Source organism: Pseudophryne corroboree, chromosome 1, assembly GCF_028390025.1.
Source record: "Pseudophryne corroboree isolate aPseCor3 chromosome 1, aPseCor3.hap2, whole genome shotgun sequence".
Classification (NCBI taxonomy): domain Eukaryota; kingdom Metazoa; phylum Chordata; class Amphibia; order Anura; family Myobatrachidae; genus Pseudophryne; species Pseudophryne corroboree.
The window spans coordinates 819459008-819485925 of NC_086444.1; the positions used below are offsets into that span (position 1 = coordinate 819459008).

Sequence of the window (26918 nt, forward strand, 5' to 3'; positions counted from 1 at the left end):
GCGACCGCCGTGATGTTGTCTGACTAGATCAGCACCGGCTGGTTTTGAAGCAGGGGTCTTGCCTGACTTAGGGCAGTGCAAATGGCCCTTAGTTCCAGAATATTTATGTGTAGGGAAGTCTCCTGACTTGACCATTGTCCTTGGAAGTTTCTTCCATGTGTGACTGCCCCCCAACCTCGAAGGCTGGCATCCGAGGTCACCAGGACCCAGTCCTGTATGCCGAATCTGCGGCCCTCTGGAAGATGAGCACTCTGCAGCCATCACAACAGCGACACCCTGGCCCTTGGAGACAGGGTTATCAGCCGATGCATCTGAAGATGCGATCCGGACCACCTGTCCAACAGATCCCACTGAAAGATCCTTGCATGGAACCCTCCGAATGGAATTGCTTCGTAAGAAGCCACCATCTTTCCCAGGACTCGCGTGCAATGGTGCACCGACACCTGTTTTGGTTTTAGGAGGTCTCTGACTAGAGATGACAACTCCTTGGCCTTCTCCTCCGGGAGAAACACTTTTTTCTGTTCTGTGTCGAGAACCATCCCCAGGAACAGTAGACGCGTTGTAGGAACCAGCTGCGACTTCGGAATGTTCAGGATCTAGCCGTGCTGTTGTAGCCCTGCCCCAGCTAGTGCTACTCCGATCAACAACTGTTCCCTGGACCTCGCGTTTATAAGGAGATCGTCCAAGTACGGGATAATTATAACTCCCTTCCTTCGAAGGAGTATCATCATCTCTGCCATACCCTCGGTGCCGTGGACAGACCAACGGCAACGTCTGGAATTGGTAATGACAGTCCTGTACCACAATCTGAGGTACTCCTGGTGAAGGGGGTAAATGGGGATATGCAGGTACGCATCCTTGATGTCCAGTGATACCATATAATCCCCTTCGTCCAGGCTTGCAATAACCGCCCTGAGCGATTCCATTTTGAACTTGAACCTTCGTATATAAGTGTTCAAGGATTTCAAATTTAAAATGGGTCTCACCTAACCGTCCGGTTTCGGTACCACAAACATTGTGTAATAGTAACCCCGTCCCTTGAAGAAGGGGTACCTTGACTATCACCTGCTGCGACTACAGCTTGTGAATTGCCTCCAGCCCTGCCTCCCTGTCTGAGGGAGCTGTCGGCTAGGCAGATTTGAGGAAACGGCGAGGGGGAGACGTCTCGAATTCCAGCTTGTACCCCTGAGATACTACCTGTAGAATCCAGGGATCCACCCGTGAGCGAGCCCACTGGTCGCTGAAATTCTTGAGACGGGCCCCCACCGTACCTGGCTCCGCCTGTGGAGCCCCAGCGTCATGCGGTGTACTTAGAGGAAGCGGGGGAGGACTTTTGTTCCTAGGAACTGGCTGTATGCTGCAGCCTTTTCCCTCTACCTCTGCCTCTGGGCAGAAAGGACGCGCCTTTAACCCGCTTGCCTTTCTGGGGCCGAAAGGACTGTACCTGATAATACGGTGCTTTCTTTGGCTGTGAGGGAACATGGGGCAAAATGTTGAATTCCCAGCTGTAGCTGTGGAAACGAGGTCCGAGAGACCATCCCCAAACAACTCCTCACCCTTGTAAGGCAAAACTTCCATGTGCCTTTTAGAATCAGCATCACCTGTCCACTGCCGAGTTCCTGGCAGAAATGGACATTGCGTTTATTTTAGATGCCAGTCGGCAATTATCCCTCTGTGCATCGCTCATGTATAAGACTGCGTCTTTAATATGCTCTATGGTTAGCAATATAGTGTCCCTGTCTAAGGTACAGAGAATCTGACCACGCAGCTGCAGCACTGCACATTCATGCTGAAGCAATAGCTGGTCTCAGTATAATGCCTGAGTGTGTATATATACAGACTTCAGGATAGCCTCCTGCATTCTATCTGCAGGCTGAGACGGTAGTGCCACCTTCTTTGACAGACGTGTAAGCGCTTTATCCACCCTAGGGGATGTCTCCCAACGTGACCTATCCTCTGGCGGGAAAGGGTACGCCATTAGTAACCTTTTAAAAATTACCAGTTTCTTATCGGGGGAAACTCACGCTTCTTCACACATTTAGTTCATCAGATGGGGGAAAAACCACTGGAAGCTTTTTTCTCCCCAAACATAATACCCTTTTTTGTGGTACCTGGGGTAATATCAGAAATGTGCAACACATTTTTTTATTGCCGTAATCATGTAACGGGTGGCTCTATTGGAATGTACAGTAGTCTCATCGTCGTCGACACTGGAGTCAGTATCCGAGTCGACATCTGTGTCTGCCATCTGAGGTAGTGGGCGTTTTAGGGCCCCTGATGGCTTTTGAGACGCCTGGGCAGGCACGGGCTGAGAAGCCGGCTGTCCCACATCTGCTATGTCGTCAAACCTTTCATGTAAGGAGTTGACACTGTCACGTAATTCCTTCCACATGTCCATCCACTCAGGTGTCGACCCCGCAGGGGGTGACATCACATTTATCGGCATCTGCTCCGCCTCCACATAAGCCTCCTCATCAAACATGTCGACACAGCCGTACCGACACACCGCACACACACAGGGAATGCTCTGACTGAGGACAGGACCCCACAAAGTCCTTTGGGGAGACAGAGAGAGAGTATGCCAGCACACACCAGAGCGCTATATAATGCAGGGATTCACACTACCCACAGTGATTTTCCCCTTATAGCTGCTATAATACACAGATTTGCGCCTAAATTTAGTGCCCCCCCTCTCTTTTTAACCCTTTGAGCCTGAAAACTACAGGGGAGAGCCTGGGGAGCTGTCTTCCAGCTGCACTGTGAAGAGAAAATGGCGCCAGTGTGCTGAGGGAGATAGCCCCGCCCCTTTTTCGGCGGACTTCTCCCGCTCTTATAATCATAATGTGGCAGGGGTATTTTACACATATATAGCTTATTAGGCTATATTATGTGTGATTTGCCACTCTTAAGGTACTCTAATTGCTGCCCAGGGCGCCCCCCCCCCCAGCGCCCTGCACCCATCAGTGACCGGAGTATGTGGTGTGCACAGGGAGCAATGGCGCACAGCTGCAGTGCTGTGCGCTACCTTAATGAAGACCGGAGTCTTCTGCCGCCGATTTCCTGGACGTTCTTCTTGCTTCTGGCTCTGCAAGGGGGACGGCGGCGCGGCTACGGGACCGGACGACCGAGGCTGGGCCTGTGTTCGATCCCTCTGGAGCTAATGGTGTCCAGTAGCCTAAGAAGCCCAAGCTAGCTGCAAGCAGGTAGGTCCGCTTCTCTCCCCTAAGTCCCTCGTAGCAGTGAGTCTGTTGCCAGCAGATCTCACTGAAAATAAAAAACCTAAAATATACTTTCTTTTCTAGGAGCTCAGGAGAGCCCCTAGTGTGCATCCAGCTCAGCCGGGCACAAAATGCTAACTGAGGTCTGGAGGAGGGTCATAGAGGGAGGAGCCAGTGCACACCAGGTAGTCCTAAAGCTTTCTTTAGTTGTGCCCAGTCTCCTGCGGAGCCGCTATTCCCCATGGTCCTTACGGAGTTCCCAGCAACCACTAGGACGTCAGAGAAATATTTATTAGCAGAACTGCTAACCTTTCGTTAGCAATTCTGCTAAGCTAAGATACACTCCCAGAGGGTGGCGGCCTAGCATGTGCAATGCTGCTAAAAGCAGCTAGCGAGCGAACAACTCGGAATGAGGGCCATTGTGGATTCTCCTAGGCACACTCGTGTCTCGTTTGCTGCGATTTACGTGCATGACCGGCATGCGAATTAGTCACGCCCGTGCTCATTAACAATGTTTTGGAGCGGCAATTGCTGCTGCTCGGCACGCCTCGGGGCGGGTGCGACTAGCCACGACGGAAAAGAACTTGCGGCCGCGGCGAAGCCACAATGAGCGTAGCTACATCTGTATGCCTCCATTACAGGTGTGGGCAACAAGTGACTCTCAAGCTGCTGCGAAACTACAAGTCCCAGCATGTTCTTTCTGACACAGTTTTTCTAATAGGGAATACTAAAACTGTGACAGGACATTCTAAGATGTGTAGTTTCACGACAGCTGGAGAGCCACAGGTTGGCCAGTCCTGCTCCATTATATCCAATGTAAACTGCAGCTCTCTGACACTGAGTGCCGCACACTCAAACTTTGTACAGCTCCATATGGTTTGCCTGTCTATTGTACGATATATATGGATTCTGTCGCTTGGACCCCAACTTGATTGATGCATTCAAAAGTATGCTCCCTTTTTCTGCAGTCAAGCAGTGGTGTTCCAAAATTTGGCTCCACTTTTAACAGGGATAAACCATCACCCGAGACCAATGGGCCCAAGTCATGAACAGCAAAAAGGGTTTGTGTTCAAACCTACAATTATTCATTTGTATTAACATAAATGAGTGTTTCCAAATGTATTTTTTTCATTGACGTTATTTATAAGTAAAACACTAGCTATGTATATGCATATGTGTTTGTGTGTGTGTGAAACGTGTTGGTATACTTACCTAAGTGGTACTTACCTACCTCCATCCTAACTAAAGAACTGTTGGAGTTACACTGGTCTTTGCAAACCCTGAAGGGTACTTGGGACAACTCTACACCACCGCTTATGATTTGGGGATTTAAGTTAAGCTTTTTTTAATCATTTAACTATATAGTCAAAATCATAAGAAAAGTTAGCACATATCGCACCATGTGTATACAACTTGCGATACCAATGCGTGCTTCCATGGGGTCGGTATCGCAAGATAACATAGACTCTGCAGGCAAGGCAATTTTGACTATATTAAGTACAATCTAATTTCTAGTATAGTCAAAATCGCACCGTGTGTATAGTCAATATTGGTGGTTCTGGGAAATCGCATAGTCAAAATTGGCACTTAGTCAAAACCTCACCGACTGTATGCACCTTTATACTTTTTTCTTTTGTCTGCATATTCGCTGTACATACTTATTACTGTTATTTTTTGAGGCTAAAGGGGTTACAAGTGGATATTGTGAATCCCTCTGACTGGTACTGAATACCTTCATCTGCTGCATGAGAAAAGAGGATGTCTTTGATGTGCATTAAGTGCTAAGAAATCTGATACAGGTTGAGTATCCCATATCCAAATATTCCGAAATACGGAATATTCCGAAATACGGACTTTTTTGAATGAGAGTGAGATAGTTAAACCTTTGTTTTTTGATGGCTCAATGTCCACAAACTTTGTTTAATACACAAAGTTATTCAAAATATTGTATTAAATGACCTCCAGGCTGTGTGTATAAGGTGTATATGAAACATAAATGAATTGTGTGAATGTAGATACACTATGTTCAATGCACAAAGTTACAAAAAATATTGGCTAAAATGACCTTCAGGCTGTGTGTATAAGGTGTATATGCAACATAAATGCATTCTGTGCTTAGATTTAGGTCCCATCACCATGATATCTCATTATGGTATGCAATTATTCCAAAATATGGAAAAATCCCATATCCAAAATACCTCCGGTCCCAAGCATTTTGGATAAGGGATACTCAACCTGTACTATATTTTATTCTTGATATATACGGTGCTCACAAATATGACATTATCAGGTGCTTTGTCTGTCTCTATCACACACGCACAAAACATTATAGCATGTTTGTCAATGGTTTCAAAATAGCAGAAGTATTGACTTACACTATGTTGTTTATGTCTCTTGTAGCAAAGTATGGGTTACCCCATGTCTTGGCGTGGAATTTTGAAACTTGGAATGAACCAGATAATCATGATTTTGATAACGTTTCCATGACCGTCAAAGGTATTTTGCCCATCAATGGCTCTATTTTACCACTTTAAAGCAGGTAGGATGCGAGAAGTACCATCCTATTCTAAAGCATTAGAATACCAATGGCAGTCTTGATGTATTGCCCAGCAGAGGTGCACTGTGTAGATAGGGAGAATTGTATATAGACCTTGCCAGTGGTAGACCACAAATATATCAATATGCTTTGCTTCGCACGTTAAACTATTTGTCCTCGCTCAGATCCACTGAAGACACTATAGTGATGATATGTATGTATAATACAATATTTCAAAATTTGGCACATCTTCCCCAGCATTAGACTCCAGTGTAGCACCAGGACCAGGATCTCTCCTTGTATGTACCATTCTCAAGTGAGGCAGCTCCTGACAGGGATGCCTTTACCTATCGCCATGTAACAGCAATCTGTTTCACCTCTGGCCCTCCCCCTGCAGTCCCCCTTCTGTCCTCTGAGGCAGGTTGTTATGAGCTAAACTTCCTCCTCTTAACGGTCCGCCCCTCTGGTGTATCTATAGATGGCCGAACAGGGATTTGTTTCACAAACTCAGTGCCCGGCTGTGTCACCATCGCATCCTGTCACTTGGACTTCATCACATGACAATCTCTCCTCTCCCACCACCTCAGATGTACTGTTCTAAGTCAGGTACCTCAACAACTATTCTTCTGGTCCTGAAGTTTTTATTTTATTTATAGAGGAGAGTTGCGTGCCACTAGCTCAGGTCCAGTGCAAGGTTTTCCAGCACGCGAGGCAAAACTTCAGCCTACTGCCACCAGCCATCACCAATACCCACTTCCCAGCTCTTTAGATGAAAGTGTGACTTACAAATTCCACAGCAACCATTTGCATTAAGTACAACTAGGGTGTTTTATTCAGAGGCATCCTTAATTTTGCGATAGGCAGACTCAGTGGTGCCCCCCCAGATCCCAGCGTCCTAGGCAGCTGTCTAAATCTGCCTAATGGTAGAGCCGGCCCAGCACAAGCTTCTCTCGCTCTTTCTACGCTCCATTCTAGGACTTCTGGCAGTTTTCTTGCTCATGCCGCTACTTTAGTTTAATCCATGTATACATGGATATCAATATGAATTTAATATAATTTAATTTACAGTTGTTAATTTACCTTTGTACATTTTATATTGTGTACATTTTATATACCTACAAACATACTTTTGTACTATCCTTCCTCTATTCCTCCCATTTATCTACACTATGTATTAGCAAATGGGGGTTACACATATTCATTTTAATGTGCTTTTTTTTTTTTTAACTCTTTATTTGTACCAGGAGAGACAAAAAGGTATACAAAACAGATTCAATTGTACAATAAAAGGTGAAAATCAGTCTCCATGGAGTTTTTCAAGAATTTTTTTCATTTAACAAACAAACAAAGATGTCCCTCAAGAGGGGACCATATACGAGGGAGAAAGAAACAAAGAGGGGTAGAGGGAAAGGAAAAGAGGGGAGCGGGGAGAAAGAAGAAAAGGTCAGATACAAAAGAAAAGAACAGGGCCGGTCTAGGCCATGAGGAGGAAAGGACACCAAATGTAACAATATAAGGTGCATAAACATAACAATATAAATACAGACAGATGGGCCAGTCATTGGTCAATGACAAGAAAGGATTAAAGAGGGCAGGACGGTGTCCGGAGGGAGGGTCCAGGTACAGCATGGCTAGGAATTCAGAAGACATGAACAAAGGAATATTTTGGACATCAATGTGGGGGAGACATCATAAGCAGCCAGGGGCCCCAAACGAGTTCAAAATTATGGGTACAGTCATGCAGATAATAAGTGATCTTCTCCATATTAGCAACGAACCAAATATAATTATTCAGGGCAGGGATAGTAGGAGCAGCGGAGGACTTCCAATTTTTAGCAATTAAGGATTTAGCAGCCACAAATATATGGGAAAACAATTTATTCAAAAGAGAGTCAAGATCTGGATATGGACGAGACAATAAAAATACCCACGGGTCCAGAACGAGCACTAAGCCAGATAGGGATTTCAGTATATCGAGTACCCTATTCCAGAAACGAACTATATGTGGCAACTACAGTTTAATGATAAAAAATGCAAAATCATGCACTTGGGTCTCAAAAACCCAAAGGCTAAATATAGTATCAAGAGTACTATAATGGAAACTACTGAGGAGGAAATGAATTTAGGAGTCACTATTTCAAGTGACTTAAAGGCAGGAAAGCAATGCAACAAAGCAAGGAGGAAGGCAAGTCAGATGCTTGGTTGCATAGGGAGAGGAATCAGTAACAGGAAAAAAGAAGTGACAATGCCACTGTATAGGTCATTGGTGCGGCCCCATCTGGAATACTGTGTCCAGTTCTGAAGACCATTGGGTATATGCAATTGCGGGCGAATCGCGGCAAATTATCGCCGTTTTTTTAATTCGACACAATTCGACAGGTGAATTCTGGCAGGTGGCTGCCGGAATTCACCATATTCAATGAAAAACGGATTCGACATTCCCGCGGGCGAAAAACGTCCGATTTGCCGGATTTTGCCGTGAATAAAAAAAACGGGAAAAACCCGGAAAAAAATGGCGTGGGGTCCCCCCTCCAAAGCATAACCAGCCTCGGGCTCTTCGAGCTGGTCCTGCTTCTAAAAATGCGGGGAAAAAATTGACAGGGGATCCCCCGTATTTTTAAAACCAGCACCGGGCTCTGCACCTGGTGCTGGTGCAAAAAATACGGGGGACAAAAAGAGTAGGGGTCCCCCGTATTTTTTACACCAGCATCGGGCTCCACTAGCTGGACAGATAATGCCACAGCCGGGGTTCACTTTTATACAGTGCCCTGCGGCCGTGGCATTAAATATCCAACTAGTCACCCCTGGCCGGGGTACCCTGGGGGAGTGGGGACCCCTTCAATCAAGGGGTCCCCCCCCCCAGCCACCCAAGGGCCAGGGGTGAAGCCCGAGGCTGTCCCCCCCATCCAAGGGCTGTGGATGGGAGGCTGATAGCCTTGAGAAAAATGTCAGAATATTGTTTTTTTCCAGTAGTACTACAAGTCCCAGCAAGCCTCCCCCGCAAGCTGGTACTTGGAGAACCACAAGTACCAGCATGCGGGAGAAAAACGGGCCCGCTGGTACCTGTAGTACTACTGGGAAAAAAATACCCAAATAAAAACAGGACACACACACCGTGACAAGTACAACTTTATTACATACTGCCGACACACACATACTTACCTATGTTGACACGCCGACTGCCACAGTCTCCGTCGATCCGAGGGTACCTGTGAAAAAATTATACTCACCTTCCAGCGTCCAGAGATACATCCACGTCCAGAGTATAATCCACGTCCTTGTTAAAAAAACAAACCACATACCCGACCATGCCGGACTGAAAGGGGTCCCATATTGACACATGAGACCCCTTTCCCCGAATGTGCCGGGACCCCACGTGACTCCTGTCACTGAGGTCCCTTCAGCCAATCAGGAAGCGCTACTACGTGGCGCTCACCTGATTGGCTGTGCGCTGTCTGTGCTGTGACAGCGCATCGCACAGCTCTCTCCATTACTTGCAATGGTGGGAACTTTGCCATCAGCGGGGGGGGTTACCCGCGGTCAGCCGCTGACCGGCGGGTGACCCCACCGCTAACCGCAAGGTTCCCACCATTGAATATAATGGAGAGGCTTTGCGATGCGCTGTCTGAGCTCAGACGCGCAGAGCCAATCAGCAGAGTGCAAGGACGTTGCACTCGCTGATTGGCTGAAGAGACCTTTCAGTGACAGCTGTCACGGAGAGGTCTCTGCATTCGGGGAAAGGGGTCTCATGTGTCAATATGGGACCCCTTTCAGTCCGCTGGCACGGGTTTTTGCGTTTTGTTATTTCTCTATCGTCCTAAGTGGATGCTGGGGTTCCTGAAAGGACCATGGGGAATAGCGGCTCCGCAGGAGACAGGGCACAAAAGTAAAGCTTTTACAGGTCAGGTGGTGTGTACTGGCTCCTCCCCCTATGACCCTCCTCCAGACTCCAGTTAGATTTTTGTGCCCGGCCGAGAAGGGTGCAATTCTAGGTGGCTCTCATAAAGAGCTGCTTAGAGAGTTTAGCTTAGGTTTTTTTATTTTACAGTGATTCCTGCTGGCAACAGGATCACTGCAACGAGGGACAGAGGGGAGAAGAAGTGAACTCACCTGCGTGCAGGATGGATTGGCTTCTTGGCTACTGGACATGAAGCTCCAGAGGGACGATCACAGGTACAGCCTGGATGGTCACCGGAGCCACGCCGCCGGCCCCCTCACAGATGCTGAAGCAAGAAGAGGTCCAGAATCGGCGGCTGAAGACTCCTGCAGTCTTCTTAAGGTAGCGCACAGCACTGCAGCTGTGCGCCATTTTCCTCTCAGCACACTTCACACGGCAGTCACTGAGGGTGCAGGGCGCTGGGGGGGGGGCGCCCTGGGAGGCAAATGAAAACCTTTAGAAAGGCTAAAAATACCTCACATATAGCCCCAGAGGCTATATGGAGATATTTACCCCTGCCTAAATGTACTAAATAGCGGGAGACGAGCCCGCCGGAAAAGGGGCGGGGCCTATCTCCTCAGCACACGGCGCCATTTTCTGTCACAGCTCCGCTGGTCAGGAAGGCTCCCAGGTCTCTCCCCTGCACTGCACTACAGAAACAGGGTATAACAGAGAGGGGGGGCAAAATAAATGGCAATATATTAATATAAAAGCAGCTATAAGGGAGCACTTAATCATAAGGCTATCCCTGTCATATATAGCGCTTTTTGGTGTGTGCTGGCAGACTCTCCCTCTGTCTCCCCAAAGGGCTAGTGGGTCCTGTCTTCGTATAGAGCATTCCCTGTGTGTCTGCTGTGTGTCGGTACGTGTGTGTCGACATGTATGAGGACGTTATTGGTGTGGAGGCGGAGCAATTGCCAAATATGAGGATGTCACCTCCTAGGGGGTCGACACCAGAATGGATGCCTTTATTTGTGGAATTACGGGATAGCGTCAACTCGCTTAAGCAGTCGTTGCCGACATGAGGCGGCCGGACACTCAATTAGTGCCTGTCCAGGCGCCTCAAACACCGTCAGGGGCTGTAAAACGTCCCTTGCCTCAGTCGGTCGACACAGACCCAGACACAGGCACTGATTCCGGTGGTGAAGGTGACGAATCAACCGTATTTTCCAGTAGGGCCACACGTTATATGATTTTGGCAATAAAGGAGATGTTACATTTAGCTGATACTACAGGTACCACTAAACAGGGTATTATGTGGGGTGTGAAAAAACTACCAGTAGTTTTTACCGAATCAGAAGAATTAAATGACGTGTGTGATGAAGCGTGGGGTGCCCCGATAAAAAACTGCTAATTTCAAAGAAGTTATTGGCTTTATACCCTTTCCCGCCAGAGGTTAGGGAGCGCTGGGAAACACCTCCTAGGGTGGACAAAGCGCTAACACGCTTATCAAAACAAGTGGCGTTACCCTCTCCTGAGACGGCCGCACTTAAAGATCCATCAGATAGGAGGATGGAAAATATCCAAAAAGGTATATACACACATGCAGGTGTTATACTACGACCAGCTATTGCGACTGCCTGGATGTGCAGTGCTGGGGTAGTTTGGTCAGAGTCCCTGATCGAAAATATTGATACCCTGGACAGGGACAATATTTTACTGTCGTTAGAACAAATAAAGGATGCATTTCTTTATATGCGTGATGCACAGAGAGATATCTGCACACTGGCATCACGGGTAAGTGCTATGTCCATTTCGGCCAGAAGAGCTTTATGGACACGACAGTGGACAGGCGATGCGTAGAGGAGTTATTTGGGGTCGGTCTATCGGATTTGGTGGCCACGGCTACGGCCGGGAAATCCACCTTTCTACCTCAAGTCACTCCCCAACAGAAAAAGGCACCGACCTTTCAACCGCAGCCCTTTCGTTCCTTTAAAAATAAGAGAGCAAAGGGCTATTCATATCTGCCACGAGGCAGAGGACGAGGGAAGAGACAGCAACAGGCAGCTCCTTCCCAGGAACAGAAGCCCTCCCCGGCTTCTACAAAAGCCTCAGCATGACGCTGGGGCTTCGCAAGCGGACTCGGGGGCGGTAGGCGGTCGTCTCAAGAATTACAGCGCGCAGTGGGCTCACTCGCAGGTAAATCCCTGGATCCTGCAGATAATATCTCAGGGGTACAGGTTGAAATTAGAGACAGAGCCACCTCGCCGTTTCCTGAAGTCTGCTTTACCAACGTCCCCCTCAGAAAGGGAGACGGTTTTGGAAGCCATTCACAAGCTGTATTCTCAGCAGGTGATAGTCAAGGTACCTCTTCTACAACAAGGGAAGGGGTATTATTCCACTCTTTTTGTGGTACCGAAGCCGGATGGCTCGGTAAGGCCTATTCTAAATCTGAAGTCCTTGAACCTGTACATAAAGAAGTTCAAGTTCAAGATGGAGTCACTCAGAGCAGTGATAGCGAACCTGGAAGAAGGGGACTTTATGGTATCCTTGGACATCACGGATGCGTATCTCCACGTTCCAATTACCCCTCACACCAGGGGTACCTCAGGTTCGTTGTACAAAACTGTCACTATCAGTTTCAGACGCTGCCGTTTGGTTTGTCCACGGCACCTCGGGTCTTTACAAAGGTAATGGCCGAGATAATATTTCTTCTTCGAAGAAAAGGCGTATTAATTATCCCATACTTGGACGATCTCCTAATAAGGGCAAGGTCCAGAGAACAGCTAGAGATGGGTTTAGCACTATCTCAAGAGGTGCTAAAGCAGCACGGATGGATTCTGAATATTCCAAAATCCAAATTAATGCCGACAACTCGTCTGCTGTTCCTGGGGATGATTCTGGACACAGTTCAGAAAAAGGTTTTTCTTCCCGAAGAAAAAGCCAAGGAGTTATCTGACCTGGTCAGGAACCTCCTAAAACCAGGAAAGGTGTCTGTACATCAATGCACAAGAGTCCTGGGAAAAAATGGTAGCTTCTTACGAAGCAATCCCTTTCGGCAGATTCCATGCAAAGGGATCTGTTGGACAAATGGTCAGGGTCGCATCTTCAGATGCACCTGCGGATAACCCTGTCGCCGAGGACAAGGGTATCCCTTCTGTGGTGGTTGCAGGAGGCTCATCTATTGGAGGGCCGCAGATTCGGCATGCAGGATTGGATCCTGGTGACCACGGATGCCAGCCTGAGAGGCTGGGGAGCAGTCACACAGGGAAGAAATTTCCAGGGAGTGTGGTCGAGCCTGAAAAAGTCTCTTCACATAAGCATTCTGGAACTAAGAGCAATCTACAATGCTCTAAGCCAGGCGGAACCTCTGCTTCAAGGAAGACCGGTGTTGATCCAGTCGGACAACATCACGGCAGTCGCCCATGTAAACAGACAGGGCGGCACAAGAAGCAGGAGGGCAATGGCAGAAGCTGCCAGGATCCTTCGCTGGGCGGAGAATCACGTGATAGCACTGTCCGCAGTATTCATCCCGGGCGTGGACAACTGGGAAGCAGACTTCCTCAGCAGACACGACCTTCACCCGGGAGAGTGGGGACTTCATCCAGAAGTTTTCCACATGCTATTAAACCGTTGGGTAAAACCAATGGTGGACATGATGGCGTCTCGCCTCAACAAAACACTGGACAGGTATTGCGCCAGGTCAAGAGATCCGCAGGCAATAGCTGTGGACGCGCTGGTAACACCTTGGGTGTACCAGTCGGTATATGTGTTTCCTCCTCTGCCTCTCATACCAAAGGTATTGAGGACTATACGGCAAAGAGGAGTAAGACTAGTGGCTCCGGATTGGCCAAGAAGGACTTGGTACCCGGAACTTCAAGAGATGGTCACGGACGATCCGTGGCCTCTACTTCTGAGAAGGGACCTGCTTCAGCAGGGTCCTTGTCTTTTTCAAGACTTACCGCGGCTGCGTTTGACGGCATGGCGTTTGAATGCCAGATCCTAAAAGGAAAAGGCATTCCAGAAGAAGTCATTCCTACCTTGATAAAGGCAAGGAAGGAAGTCACCGCGAAGCATTATCGCCGTATTTGGCGAAAATATGTTGCGTGGTGCGAGCAGCGGAGTGCTCCGATGGAGGAATTTCAACTGGGTCGTTTTCCTACATTTCCTGCAATCAGGATTGTCTATGGGTCTCAAATTGGGATCTATTAAGGTTCAAATTTCGGCCCTATCAATATTCTTCCAAAAAGAATTGGCCTCAGTCCCTGAGGTCCAGATTTTTATCAAAGGAGTACTGCATATACAGCCTCCTGTGGTGCCTAAGGTGGCACCGTGGGATCTAAATGTAGTTTTAGATTTCCTCAAATCCAATTGGTTTGAACCACTAAAGAATGTGGATTTGAAATATCTCACATGGAAAGTGACTATGTTACTGGCCCTGGCTTCGGCCGGGAGAGTATCTGAACTGGCGGCTTTGTTTTATAAAAGCCCTTATTTAATTTTCCATTCGACATAGGGCAGAGCTGCGGACGCGTCCGCATTTTCTCCCTAAGGTGGTATCAGCGTTTCACCTGAACCAGCCTATTGCAGTGCCTGCGGCTACAGACGACTTGAAGGACTCCAAGTTGTTGGACGTTGTCAGAGCCTTAAAAATATACATTTAAAGGACGGCTGGAGTCAGAAAATCTGACTCGCTGTTTATACTGTATGCACCCAACAAGTTGGGTGCACCTGCTTCTAAGCAGTCGATTGCTCGTTGGATTTGTAACAAAATTCAACTTGTACATTCTGTGGCAGGCTTGCCACAGCCTAAATCTGTTAAGGCCCATTCCGCAAGGAAGGTGGGCTCATCTTGGGCGGCTGCCCGAGGGGTCTCGGCATTACAACTCTGCCGAGCAGCTACGTGGTCAGGGGAGAACACGTTTGTAAATTTTTACAAATTTGATACCCTGGCAAAGGAGGACCTGGAGTTCTCTCATTCGGTGCTGCAGAGTCATCCGCACTCTCCCGCCCGTTTGGGAGCTTTGGTATAATCCCCATGGTCCTTTCAGGAACCCCAGCATCCACTTAGGACGATAGAGAAAATAAGAATTTACTTACCGATAATTCTATTTCTCGGAGTCCGTAGTGGATGCTGGGCGCCCATCCCAAGTGCGGATTATCTGCAATACTTGTACATAGTTATTGTTAACTAATTCGGGTTATTGTTTAGGAAGCCATCTTTCAGAGGCTCCTCTGTTATCATACTGTTAACTGGGTTTAGATCACAAGTTGTACGGTGTGATTGGTGTGGCTGGTATGAGTCTTACCCGGGATTCAAAATCCTCCCTTATTGTGTACGCTCGTCCGGGCACAGTACCTAACTGGAGTCTGGAGGAGGGTCATAGGGGGAGGAGCCAGTACACACCACCTGACCTGTAAAAGCTTTACTTTTGTGCCCTGTCTCCTGCGGAGCCGCTATTCCCCATGGTCCTTTCAGGAACCCCAGCATCCACTACGGACTCCGAGAAATAGAATTATCGGTAAGTAAATTCTTATTTTTGCCAAGTACCTGGATTATACTCTGGACGTGGATTTATCTCTGGACGCTGGAAGGTGAGTATAATTTTTTCACAGGTACCCTCGGATCGTCGGAGACTGTGGCAGTCGGCGTGTCAACATAGGTAAGTATGTGTGTGTCGGCAGTATGTAATAAAGTTGTACTTGTCACGGTGTGTGTGTCCTGTTTTTATTTGGGTATTTTTTTCCCAGTAGTACTACAGGTACCAGCGGGCCTGTTTTTCTCCCGCATGCTGGTACTTGTGGTTCTCCAAGTACCAGCTTGCGGGGGAGGCTTGCTGGGACTTGTAGTACTACTGGAAAAAACAATATTCTGACATTTTTCTCAAGGCTATCAGCCTCCCATCCGCAGCCCTTGGATGGGGGGGGGGACAGCCTCGGGCTTCACCCCTGGCCCTTGGGTGGCTGGGGGGGGACCCCTTGATTGAAGGGGTCCCCACTCCCCCAGGGTACCCCGGCCAGGGGTGACTAGTTGGATATTTAATTCCACGGCCGCAGGGCACTGTATAAAAGTGACCCCCGGCTGTGGCATTATCAGTCCAGCTAGTGGAGCCCGATGCTGGTGTAAAAAATACGGGGGACCCCTACTCTTTTTGTCCCCCGTATTTTTTGCGCCAGCACCAGGCGCAGAGCCCGGTGCTGGTTTTAAAAATACGGGGGATCCCCTGTCAAATTTTCCCCCGCATTTTTAGAACCAGGACCAGCTCGAAGAGCCCGAGGCTGGTTATGCTTTGGAGGGGGGACCCCACGACATTTTTTTCCTTGATTTTACCGTTCCAGCTATAAAAAAAATATATATATTTTTAAAAATATATAAATAATACTTGTGCCTCCAAAAAAGACTAACCAAGTACCCAATCCCTTCTAATATAAATAGATATGCTATTACAAAAAAAAAAAACACCAAAAAAAACATGTTTTAAATTTTTTTTATTGGTTTCACCCTCCAAAGTGTGGCGGATTGAAAATGACGAATTTACTGTCTAAAAGCACTGTTGTCGAATTTCCAAACTTAAATTGAATACACTTTGGTCGAATTGCAGCACTTGTATCATTACAGAAAAGTCGAATTTGACAAAAGTCGAATTTCAAAAAGTCGAATTTTGAAAGTCCGTTTTTTTGACGGAAAGCACTGAATTGCATTGACGATTTTTTTTTTTGGGCGAAAAAATCCCCTGAAATTCGACAATTTCGGGAATTCGACCGCAATTGCATATACCCCCATATCTCCAGAAAGATATAAATACATTAGAGAGTGTACAAAGAAGGGCAACTAAAATGGTGCATGGCCTACATCACAAAACTTACCCGGAAAGGCTGAAAGATCTTAACATGTATAGTTTGGAGGAGAGAAGGGAAAGGGGGGACATGATAGAAACTTTCGAATATATCAAGGGTCTTAACAAAGTTCAGGAGGGAAACATTCTTCAAAGGAAGAGAAGTATTAGAACTCGAGGACATACACTGAGACTGGAGGGGGGGAGGTTCAGGGGAAATTTAAGGAAAAATTACTTCACAGAAAGGGTAGTGGATAAGTGGAATAGCCTCCCATCAGAGGTGGTAGAGGCTAAGACTGTAGAGCAATTTAAACATGCTTGGGATAGGCATATGAATATCCTTACAAAGAATTAAGGTTCAAAAAGGGTTGAGATTGCCTAAAGGATAAAAAAAAAAGGGGCAGACTAGATGGGCCAAGTGCTTCTTATCTGCCGTCAAATTCTATGTTTCTATGTGGACAGGTCCACCAAATATGGAAAAGAGTTCCCCGCTGACCGCATCCTCGCCAACAAACAGGGGTAGCAGAAGGGAACATCTTAGACAATTTGTCCGGGGTGCAATACCACCTATAATATAGTTTATAGGATGTCTCCTTGAGATAGAACTTTTAGCAATGCCCTCCCGTACCTCCTCCCAACAGGAATCATCTGGTGGGGGGCCCAGGTCCCTCTCCCACTCCTGCTCATGGCGAGTCTGCGTTCCCGAGGAAACTCCAACCAACATAGAATAGATCAGCGAGATTGGTCCTCTACATATGGGTTTTTTGGTACATAGGGATTCAAAAGAGGTAAGGTCCCGCAGAACGTCAGCCTGAGGTAGGGAGAGAAGGAAGTGGCGGATCTGAACGTATTCAAAGAAGGGAGGGGATAGAGAGGAAAACTTACATTTGATATCGTCTATCGACATCCAGTGGTCTTGGAGAGAAAGATCATGCACCACATGAACCCCAGCGCTAAACCAGGGTGTAAATCGATAAGGTGAAACCCCAGCGGGAAAGGCAGGGTTGTCCCAGAGGGGGGTGAGGGGGGAGTAGGAGGAGGACAAATTATATTTAGTGAAAGATTTATGCCAGATAGAAAGATGGAATTTAAGAGAAGGAGAAGAGTTCGTTAGAGTGAGCTGATATGGTTTGCCCAGACCCCATAGCGAAGCCAATGAACGAAGCCCCAGTGAGAGGGCAGCTAGATCTACCCAGGCAATAGAGCCTCGGGGCACAAAGGAAGCCACCGTTTGACTCAAATGGCTAGCCAGGTAATAAAATTTAACGTCGGGGAATCCCCGACCTCTCTCAGAGCGAGGGAGCCGGAGCACAATAAAAGCTATCCGTGGGGGTTTATCATTCCAAACAAACTTCGAGGTCTGAGCGTCCCTAAGAACCCTCTCCGGAACCCTCACAGGTAAAGTTTGAAAGAGGTAGAGAAGTCGTGGTATAACTGTCATTTTGAGGGCAATAATCCTACCCAGCCAGGATATGATATGGGACCTCCATTTAGCCAGGTCAGATTTAATCTTAGTGAATAGCCGCGGGAAGTTTTCCAAGTACAGAGAGTTATAATGGGAAGTAATATAAACACCTAGATACTTAATCTTATTGGCCTGCCAGCGAAGGTCATAGGAGGACTGCAGGGAGCGTTTGAGATCTCCAGGTACATGTAATAACATAGCTTCGGATTTAATAAAATTGATTTGATAGCCCGACAGGGAGCCACAATCCTCTATAATCTGATACAAGGCGGGGAGAGAAGACCGCGGCTGAGTAATAGACAACAGTACATCATCCGCAAAGAGCGAAATCTTAAACTCCTGCGAGCCCACCTTCACTCCCCGAATTCTGTCAGAGTTTCTTATCATATCATGGTCATCTATGACCATGGCAACACCAGGGGGGAGAGAGGACACCCCTGCCTCGTGCCGTTGGATAACGGGAAGGGAGGGGATAATATTCCGTTAGTGAGAACCTTAGCTATAGGGGAGGAGTAGAGGGCAGAGACTCCTCTTAAAAATTCAGCCGATATCCCAAATGCCTGCAGAGTCTGAAATAAGAAAGGCCATGAGATGCGGTCGAACGCCTTTTCGGCGTCGAGTGAAAGGATAATGGATGGAGATTGTCTGCAATTCAACAATTGTATAAGATCAATCGCTCTCCTAGTGTTGTCCCTGACCTGACGTCCAGGGATGAATCCCACCTGGTCATAATGTATCAGACCTGGGAGCACATTGTTGAGACAGGTAGCTAAAATTTTGGCATAGAGTTTAATGTCCAAATTCAATAGGGATATCGGCCGATAGTTAGCGCAATTTCGAGGATCTCTGTCCTCTTTGTGGATAACTATCACTCTGGCCTCCAGCATAGTGCTTGGGAATGGGGCGCCATGCAGTAATGCATTAAACAATACTCGGAGATGGGGGACCAAAATGGAAGCAAATGTCTTATAATATGAAGCCGAGAAGCCATCAGGGCCTGAAGCTTTAGAGGATTTGAAGTTCTTCAGAACGGCAGCAATTTCCTTGTCGGTTATATCCTTATTCAACTCCGAAGAGGCGAATTCAGACAGCCGAGGGAGGTTAGCCCTATGCAAGAATTCTGATATTAAAACATCCGGGGGACCGGGACCCTAGGTAGCTGAGTTTAAATTATAGAGTTTAGTATAATAGTCCCGGAACACCCTATTTATGGTATCCGGGGCATGCGTTATCTCGCCAGACTCGGTATGTACTGCTAGAATATTATTCCGTGATCACTGTGCTCTAAGGTGGGATGCCAAGATTCCTTCTCATAGAAGGACTGATTAAGCCTCTGGAGAGTCTTTGCCGTGTGCTCTGATAGGGAGAGCGAGATCGCAGACCTCGCCCCCAGCAAAGCCTCTAAATTGGCAGGGTTAGGGGAAAGTTTATGTTGTCTCTCAAGAATCTGGAGTTTAGTAGAAAGAGAGAGGAAACTAGCTTCCTGAGTCTTTTTGAACCTAGATGCCTGGCTAATCAAATTGCCGCGTAAAACAGCCTTATGTGCTTTCCATAAAGTAATAGGCGAAGTCTCCGGAAGATCGTTAACTAGAAAATAGTCTGTGAGGCAGCTTTTAATCTGGTTAGTAATTTCCGGACTATGCAATATGGAATCGTTCAACCGCCAAGAGGCAGGAGGGGGACGGGGGGCAATAGAATGGAGATCGACAGTGATCAGGCAATGGTCGGACCATATCATAGGATGTATACGAGTAGATTTAAGTTTAGAGGACAGGTCCCGGCTGAGTAGGATCATGTCTATCCTGGAATAGAACTTATGGACAGGGGAATAAAAAGTATAGTCCCTAGTTAGTGGATCAGTTAACCTGTATGAGTCAAACAGTAATTGGAGTTTCAAAAGATCTAGCAGTACGAGATATGCCAAGGACGGGCGTTTAGGGATAGAAGGGAGAGGAGAAGGAGGGGAGGATCTATCCAACGAGGCGTCAAGAACCTCATTAAAGTCGCCTGCCACTATGACATCTCCTCTACAGAGTCTAGTCAAATGGGAGTTCAAGCTTCTAAAGAAGGCGGCCTGATTTTGGTTCGGAGCATAAACATTAACAAGAGTACACAGGATATTATTTAGTTTCCCAATAAGAATGAGCCATCTACCTGATTTATCTACATGACTGTCCAAAAATTTGAACGTGAGGTGGGCGGCTATCAAGATGGAGACCCCTCTTTTTTTATGTGTAGCGTCACATGCATGAAATGTGAGGGGGTAGGATTTAGACTTTAAGTCAGGATGAGGGGATTTCTTAAAGTGGGTTTCCTGTAAGAAAACTATATCACCTTTGGCCTGTTTAAGGGAGAGAAAGAGCTTGGTGCGTTTGGTAGGGCTGTTTAAACCTTTAACATTATGTGAGTATATCCTAAGAGCCATGACAGACGCCTCACCTCCTCCCTTCGGAGACCACATCTCTGCGACAAACCAAATCAAAAATATTATAAACAGACTTGGCAATCGGCATACATCTTTACACATCTGAACAAGAAAAGAGAGACAAAGGGACAAGAGAAACAAAACTCAGGAAAAGTAGGGAAGAAGGGAAGGTTGGGGACCAGAAGAAACCACATCTGGTCTAACGTGCCAGTCAGGAAGCGACAGAGAAGGGTCACTAAGTGACAACAACTGGACTCGGGTATAAGACCCTACTGTGGGGACGTGGCCCAGCCGTGCCAGGTGCATCGAGGACAGTGGACACTAACCATCATGTGTCCTGAGTCTAGGGACCAGTGTTAAAGGGAGAAAAGATGGGACAAAACTTCCTAGATCCTACTACCATAAAGGGTAACCAGTAATATACAAGAAACTACCCAGGGCTGAAAGAGATATTACCTTGAATGGGGGATAGAACTAACAGACAACAAAACAAAGATTGTCCGTTCCAGTACAGAGAGGTACGTTGCCTATAAGGGGAGCCCCAGCCCTATACCCTCCCAGTATGCACAAATACATTGGGAAAGGCTTAGAATCTACAGATATATGCCAGGTACGGGGGAAACAGGGCCAGTAATTGTAACGGATAAAGAGAAAATTTACATCTCCATAACATATGCATGTGCAGAAACAGCAGGATACAAGATTAAACAGTAAATAAACACATAAGGCATCAGGTGGGAGGGCCAACAGAGGATACTCTCGTCCAGTCTCGGTTCAAGGAGCGTCTGGGAGTGGCAATCGACTCTATGGGAGAGACATCGGACGCCCGCTGTGGAGACTCAGATAAGGCCGGCGTAGGGGAGAGGCCCAAGGTACGCAAGAGTCCTTTAGCTTCAGCCAGATCCCTAGCCGAGTGGAGGCGGTTATGATGCCACACCAGAATGCGAAAGGGGAAGCCCCATCTGTAACGAATGCCATTGTCCCGAAGAACCGAAGTAATGGGTCTGAACTCCTTTCTTTTAAGCAGGGTGGCAGGTGCAATATCTTGAAATATTTGAAGAGAGTCCCCAAAGAATTCCAGTTTGGAGAATTTCCAAGCCTCTCTGAGAATGTCCTCTTTAGCCGTATAGTAATGGCATCGCAGAATAACATCCCTGGGCTGATTCAAATCCTGGGAGCTAGGGCAGAGAGCCCTATGAGCCCTATCCAACAAGAGTTTGTCTTCCGGAATTGAAGGCGAAAGGTGCACAAACAGTTTCTTAAGGTAATCATGCAGGGACGTCATATCAACGTCCTCAGGGATTCCTCTGACGCGGAGATTATTTTGTCGCGCCCTGTTGTCTTGATCTTCTTGGCGTTCCAGGATTAACCGCATCTCCTGCTTTAGACCATGAATTTCATCACCCATTCCCTGTTGGAAAGTGACCACTTCATCCATTTTAGACTATAAGTGGTCCGTTCTGTCTCCAAGGTCGGTAACGTCGGCCTTAAGAGAGGCAATTGCCGTGTGTACCTCCGCCTGCATAGATTTCCTCGTCTCCTGAATTTCTCGGAAAAGCAGTTGTAGGTCTTTCCGGGTCAATGGGGAGTGGTCTGAGTCCTCTGAATCCGAAATATCAGGCAGCGAGGGAGCCCCTTGCCCCAGAGATTTACCATTTGAGTAGGCAAATTTTTTAAGGCTCTGACTCAGGTCCGCTCCGTGTTGCTTTTTGTTACTTCTGGGCATGATGGAACGTATGGGTAGATCAACTTGGAAAGATCACTGCATTACAGAGCTAGAAAAGTCCCGGTAGTAGGAAAACTGTACTGTAATTATTATGACATAAATATTGGTGAAAGAAAGTCCCAGGACTCAGGGCATGTTCCAATGGATCACATTGTAAGGAAAGTAGGTTCACTCAGGCAGCTGAAATCAAACAATAAAAGCCACCAGTAGATGGAGCTCCAGCTTCAGTTATCATAGGTGAAACAAGACAGCCGAGGCAAGGCAGAGATACAATATGGGCACTCCCATTATTGAAGAAGTCTATCATTGTAGCCTAGCGCGATCCGGCCCCCCGCTTTGAGAGAATTAAGGGGTAGATACAGGTAGTGTCAGGACAGAGAGATGTGCTAATGCAGGCACACATATGGATCCAAACCCCATATATCCACAGTAGATTCCTTTTGGGGGACGTGAGGTAGGGCCCAGCAGGTGGTGGGTCCCAGCCAGGGACTAGCCAGTAGCTAGGGCACCCCACCCCTACCTCCAACCGCTGAGGGAGGCAGAAGCTCTCCAGGCTCCAGATCAAAGATGGCCACCGGCGTCTTGGTGGAGCTGAGGCAGCCTGAGCCTATTTCCACAAAGGCACCAAGTTCAGGGCTCTCCAGGTGCCAGAAGCCGGGAGACAGGCGGCGCCGGGTCAGGAAGGCAGGGGAGAGCACTTCTAGTCCAGCCGCTGCGATGGCAGATCCGAGCGCGGGCCAACGGAGATCTGCGGTGGCCGCCGCAGCAACCACAGTCCCCGGCTCGTTGGGGGGAAACAGGCCGCAGTACGCGCCCAGGCCACGGAGCCCGCCGGTCAGCTTCAGAGCCCCTCCCGGCGCACACGGAAGTCGCAGTCAGGGCGGCGATGAGCAGAGTGGAGCCGGGCACGATGAGAAGCTTCCGTTCGGGCAGGTCAGAGCGAGTAACCACACAGCGTCCGCGTCTGGGACCACCACGTCCGGGTCCCAGCAGGAATTCAGCACCCGGCTTCTGCAAGGCGCGCAGGCCCCAACCCGCAAGGAGGCAGGAGACACCCCCCCCGGCTCCGGGACCCAACACACCGAGTGCAGGAGGGATCAGGGCAATATACAGGGGGCAATGAGAGTCCAATAAGGGCTGAAAAGAGAGTCAGAGAAGCCTTTTAGTAAGCAGGGACCTAGAGCTTCACTCAGGCATGACCTTCCAGCTTGCCTGCCAGGCCACGCCCCCTTAATGTGCTTTTTATCAGTTCAAAATAGTGGTTTCATGAACTCACAAAAGTTGAGACACATATACGTCACAGACCTGAAACTTAGTGAAATGTGTAAGCACACACTAAAACCTAAGGAGAACGATAACTGAAGACATTTTACTCTTTACTTAAGGCTGTATTACAAGTTGTCCCTTTGTATCACTCTGTATAGCAATATTAAGGACTCATTTATAACTATTCCTGAAGCTTTCCCTTATCATAGTAATACTCCAAATATTTGTACAGAAAAGTGTATTGTCCATTCTGTGACAGCGCCTGTTACATATAGCCTATTTGCATTACCACCATTTCTCATATTTGGCACCTACTTTCAAAGAGCTGCCTCATATTCCCAGTAGAGTAGATCAGCCTCCTGGATTTTACCCACGTCACCAGTGACGTGTGCGGTTCAGGGGCATAAGGCTGGAATTGGCGGTGCATTGTGGCCTTGGCCCCTGATGCTAAAATACACTAATTGCGGCAGTGAGCTGAGGGTGGCAGGGCTGCAAACCCATTGCACATCTCACCTGTGTACCCAGAGAGTATAATATAAATCTCAGCCAGTAAAATGTGTATTCTAAATTTCTCTTACATCCTAGAGGATACTGGGGTCCACATTAGTACCATGGGTATAGACGGTAGAGATGAGCGCCTGAAATTTTTCGGGTTTTGTGTTTTGGTTTTGGGTTCGGTTCCGCGGCCGTGTTTTGGGTTCGAACGCGTTTTGGCAAAACCTCACCGAATTTTTTTTGTCGGATTCGGGTGTGTTTTGGATTCGGGTGTTTTTTTCAAAAAACACTAAAAAACAGCTTAAATCATAGAATTTGGGGGTCATTTTGATCCCAAAGTATTATTAACCTCAAAAACCATAATTTACACTCATTTTCAGTCTATTCTGAATACCTCACACCTCACAATATTATTTTTAGTCCTAAAATTTGCACCGAGGTCGCTGTGTGAGTAAGATAAGCGACCCTAGTGGCCGACACAAACACCGGGCCCATCTAGGAGTGGCACTGCAGTGTCACGCAGGATGTCCCTTCCAAAAAACCCTCCCCAAACAGCACATGACGCAAAGAAAAAAAGAGGCGCAATGAGGTAGCTGTGTGAGTAAGATTAGCGACCCTAGTGGCCGACACAAACACCGGGCCCATCTAGGAGTGGCACTGCAGTGTCACGCAGGATGTCCCTTCCAAAAAACCCTCCCCAAACAGCACATGACGCAAAGAAAAAAAGAGGCGCAATGAGGTAGCTGTGTGAGTAAGATTAGCGACCCTAGTGGCCGACACAAACACCGGGCCCATCTAGGAGTGGCACTGCAGTGTCACGCAGGATGTCCCTTCCAAAAAACCCTCCCCAAACAGCACATGACGCAAAGAAAAAAAGAGGCGCAATGAGGTAGCTGACTGTGTGAGTAAGATTAGCGACCCTAGTGGCCGACACAAACACCGGGCCCATCTAGGAGTGGCACTGCAGTGTCACGCAGGATGTCCCTTCCAAAAAACCCTCCCCAATCAGCACATGATGCAAAGAAAAAGAAAAGAAAAAAGAGGTGCAAGATGGAATTGTCCTTGGGCCCTCCCACCCACCCTTATGTTGTATAAACAAAACAGGACATGCACACTTTAACCAACCCATCATTTCAGTGACAGGGTCTGCCACACGACTGTGACTGATATGACGGGTTGGTTTGGACCCCCCCCAAAAAAGAAGCAATTAATCTCTCCTTGCACAAACTGGCTCTACAGAGGCAAGATGTCCACCTCATCTTCACCCTCCGATATATCACCGTGTACATCCCCCTCCTCACAGATTATCAATTCGTCCCCACTGGAATCCACCATCTCAGCTCCCTGTGTACTTTGTGGAGGCAATTGCTGCTGGTCAATGTCTCCGCGGAGGAATTGATTATAATTCATTTTAATGAACATCATCTTCTCCACATTTTCTGGATGTAACCTCGTACGCCGATTGCTGACAAGGTGAGCGGCGGCACTAAACACTCTTTCGGAGTACACACTTGTGGGAGGGCAACTTAGGTAGAATAAAGCCAGTTTGTGCAAGGGCCTCCAAATTGCCTCTTTTTCCTGCCAGTATAAGTACGGACTGTGTGACGTGCCTACTTGGATGCGGTCACTCATATAATCCTCCACCATTCTATCAATGTTGAGAGAATCATATGCAGTGACAGTAGACGACATGTCCGTAATCGTTGTCAGGTCCTTCAGTCCGGACCAGATGTCAGCATCAGCAGTCGCTCCAGACTGCCCTGCATCACCGCCAGCGGGTGGGCTCGGAATTCTGAGCCTTTTCCTCGCACCCCCAGTTGCGGGAGAATGTGAAGGAGGAGATGTTGACAGGTCGCGTTCCGCTTGACTTGACAATTTTGTCACCAGCAGGTCTTTCAACCCCAGCAGACCTGTGTCTGCCGGAAAGAGAGATCCAAGGTAGGCTTTAAATCTAGGATCGAGCACGGTGGCCAAAATGTAGTGCTCTGATTTCAACAGATTGACCACCCGTGAATCCTTGTTAAGCGAATTAAGGGCTGCATCCACAAGTCCCACATGCCTAGCGGAATCGCTCCCTTTTAGCTCCTTCTTCAATGCCTCCAGCTTCTTCTGCAAAAGCCTGATGAGGGGAATGACCTGACTCAGGCTGGCAGTGTCTGAACTGACTTCACGTGTGGCAAGTTCAAAGGGCATCAGAACCTTGCACAACGTTGAAATCATTCTCCACTGCACTTGAGACAGGTGCATTCCACCTACTATATCGTGCTCAATTGTATTGGCTTGAATGGCCTTTTGCTGCTCCTCCAACCTCTGAAGCATATAGAGGGTTGAATTCCACCTCGTTACCACTTCTTGCTTCAGATGATGGCAGGGCAGGTTCAGTAGTTTTTGGTGGTGCTCCAGTCTTCTGTACGTGGTGCCTGTACGCCGAAAGTGTCCCGCAATTTTTCTGGCCACCGACAGCATCTCTTGCACGCCCCTGTCATTTTTTAAAAAATTCTGCACCACCAAATTCAAGGTATGTGCAAAACATGGGACGTGCTGGAATTTGCCCATATTTAATGCACACACAATATTGCTGGCGTTGTCCGATGCCACAAATCCACAGGAGAGTCCAATTGGGGTAAGCCATTCCGCGATGATCTTCCTCAGTTGCCGTAAGAGGTTTTCAGCTGTGTGCGTATTCTGGAAAGCGGTGATACAAAGCGTAGCCTGCCTAGGAAAGAGTTGGCGTTTGCGAGATGCTGCTACTGGTGCCGCCGCTGCTGTTCTTGCGGCGGGAGTCCATACATCTACCCAGTGGGCTGTCACAGTCATATAGTCCTGACCCTGCCCTGCTCCACTTGTCCACATGTCCGTGGTTAAGTGGACATTGGGTACAACTGCATTTTTTAGGACACTGGTGAGTCTTTTTCTGACGTCCGTGTACATTCTCGGTATCGCCTGCCTAGAGAAGTGGAACCTAGATGGTATTTGGTAACGGGGGCACACTGCCTCAATAAATTGTCTAGTTCCCTGTGAACTAACGGCGGATACCGGACGCACGTCTAACACCAACATAGTTGTCAAGGACT

General features: G+C 47.7%; 1 protein-coding gene across 4 annotated transcripts in view; it reads left to right on the forward strand.

Moving 5' to 3' along the window:
* The window catches only part of IDUA (alpha-L-iduronidase), a 415485-nt gene that overhangs the window by 258891 nt on the left and 129676 nt on the right, over positions 1–26918 (forward strand). For all 4 annotated transcript variants that reach the window (XM_063919502.1, XM_063919500.1, XM_063919510.1 and 1 more), the window contains exon 5: positions 5619–5714. In XM_063919502.1, the coding sequence (XP_063775572.1) occupies positions 5619–5714 (96 nt within the window). The remainder of the gene's footprint in view (positions 1–5618; positions 5715–26918) is intronic.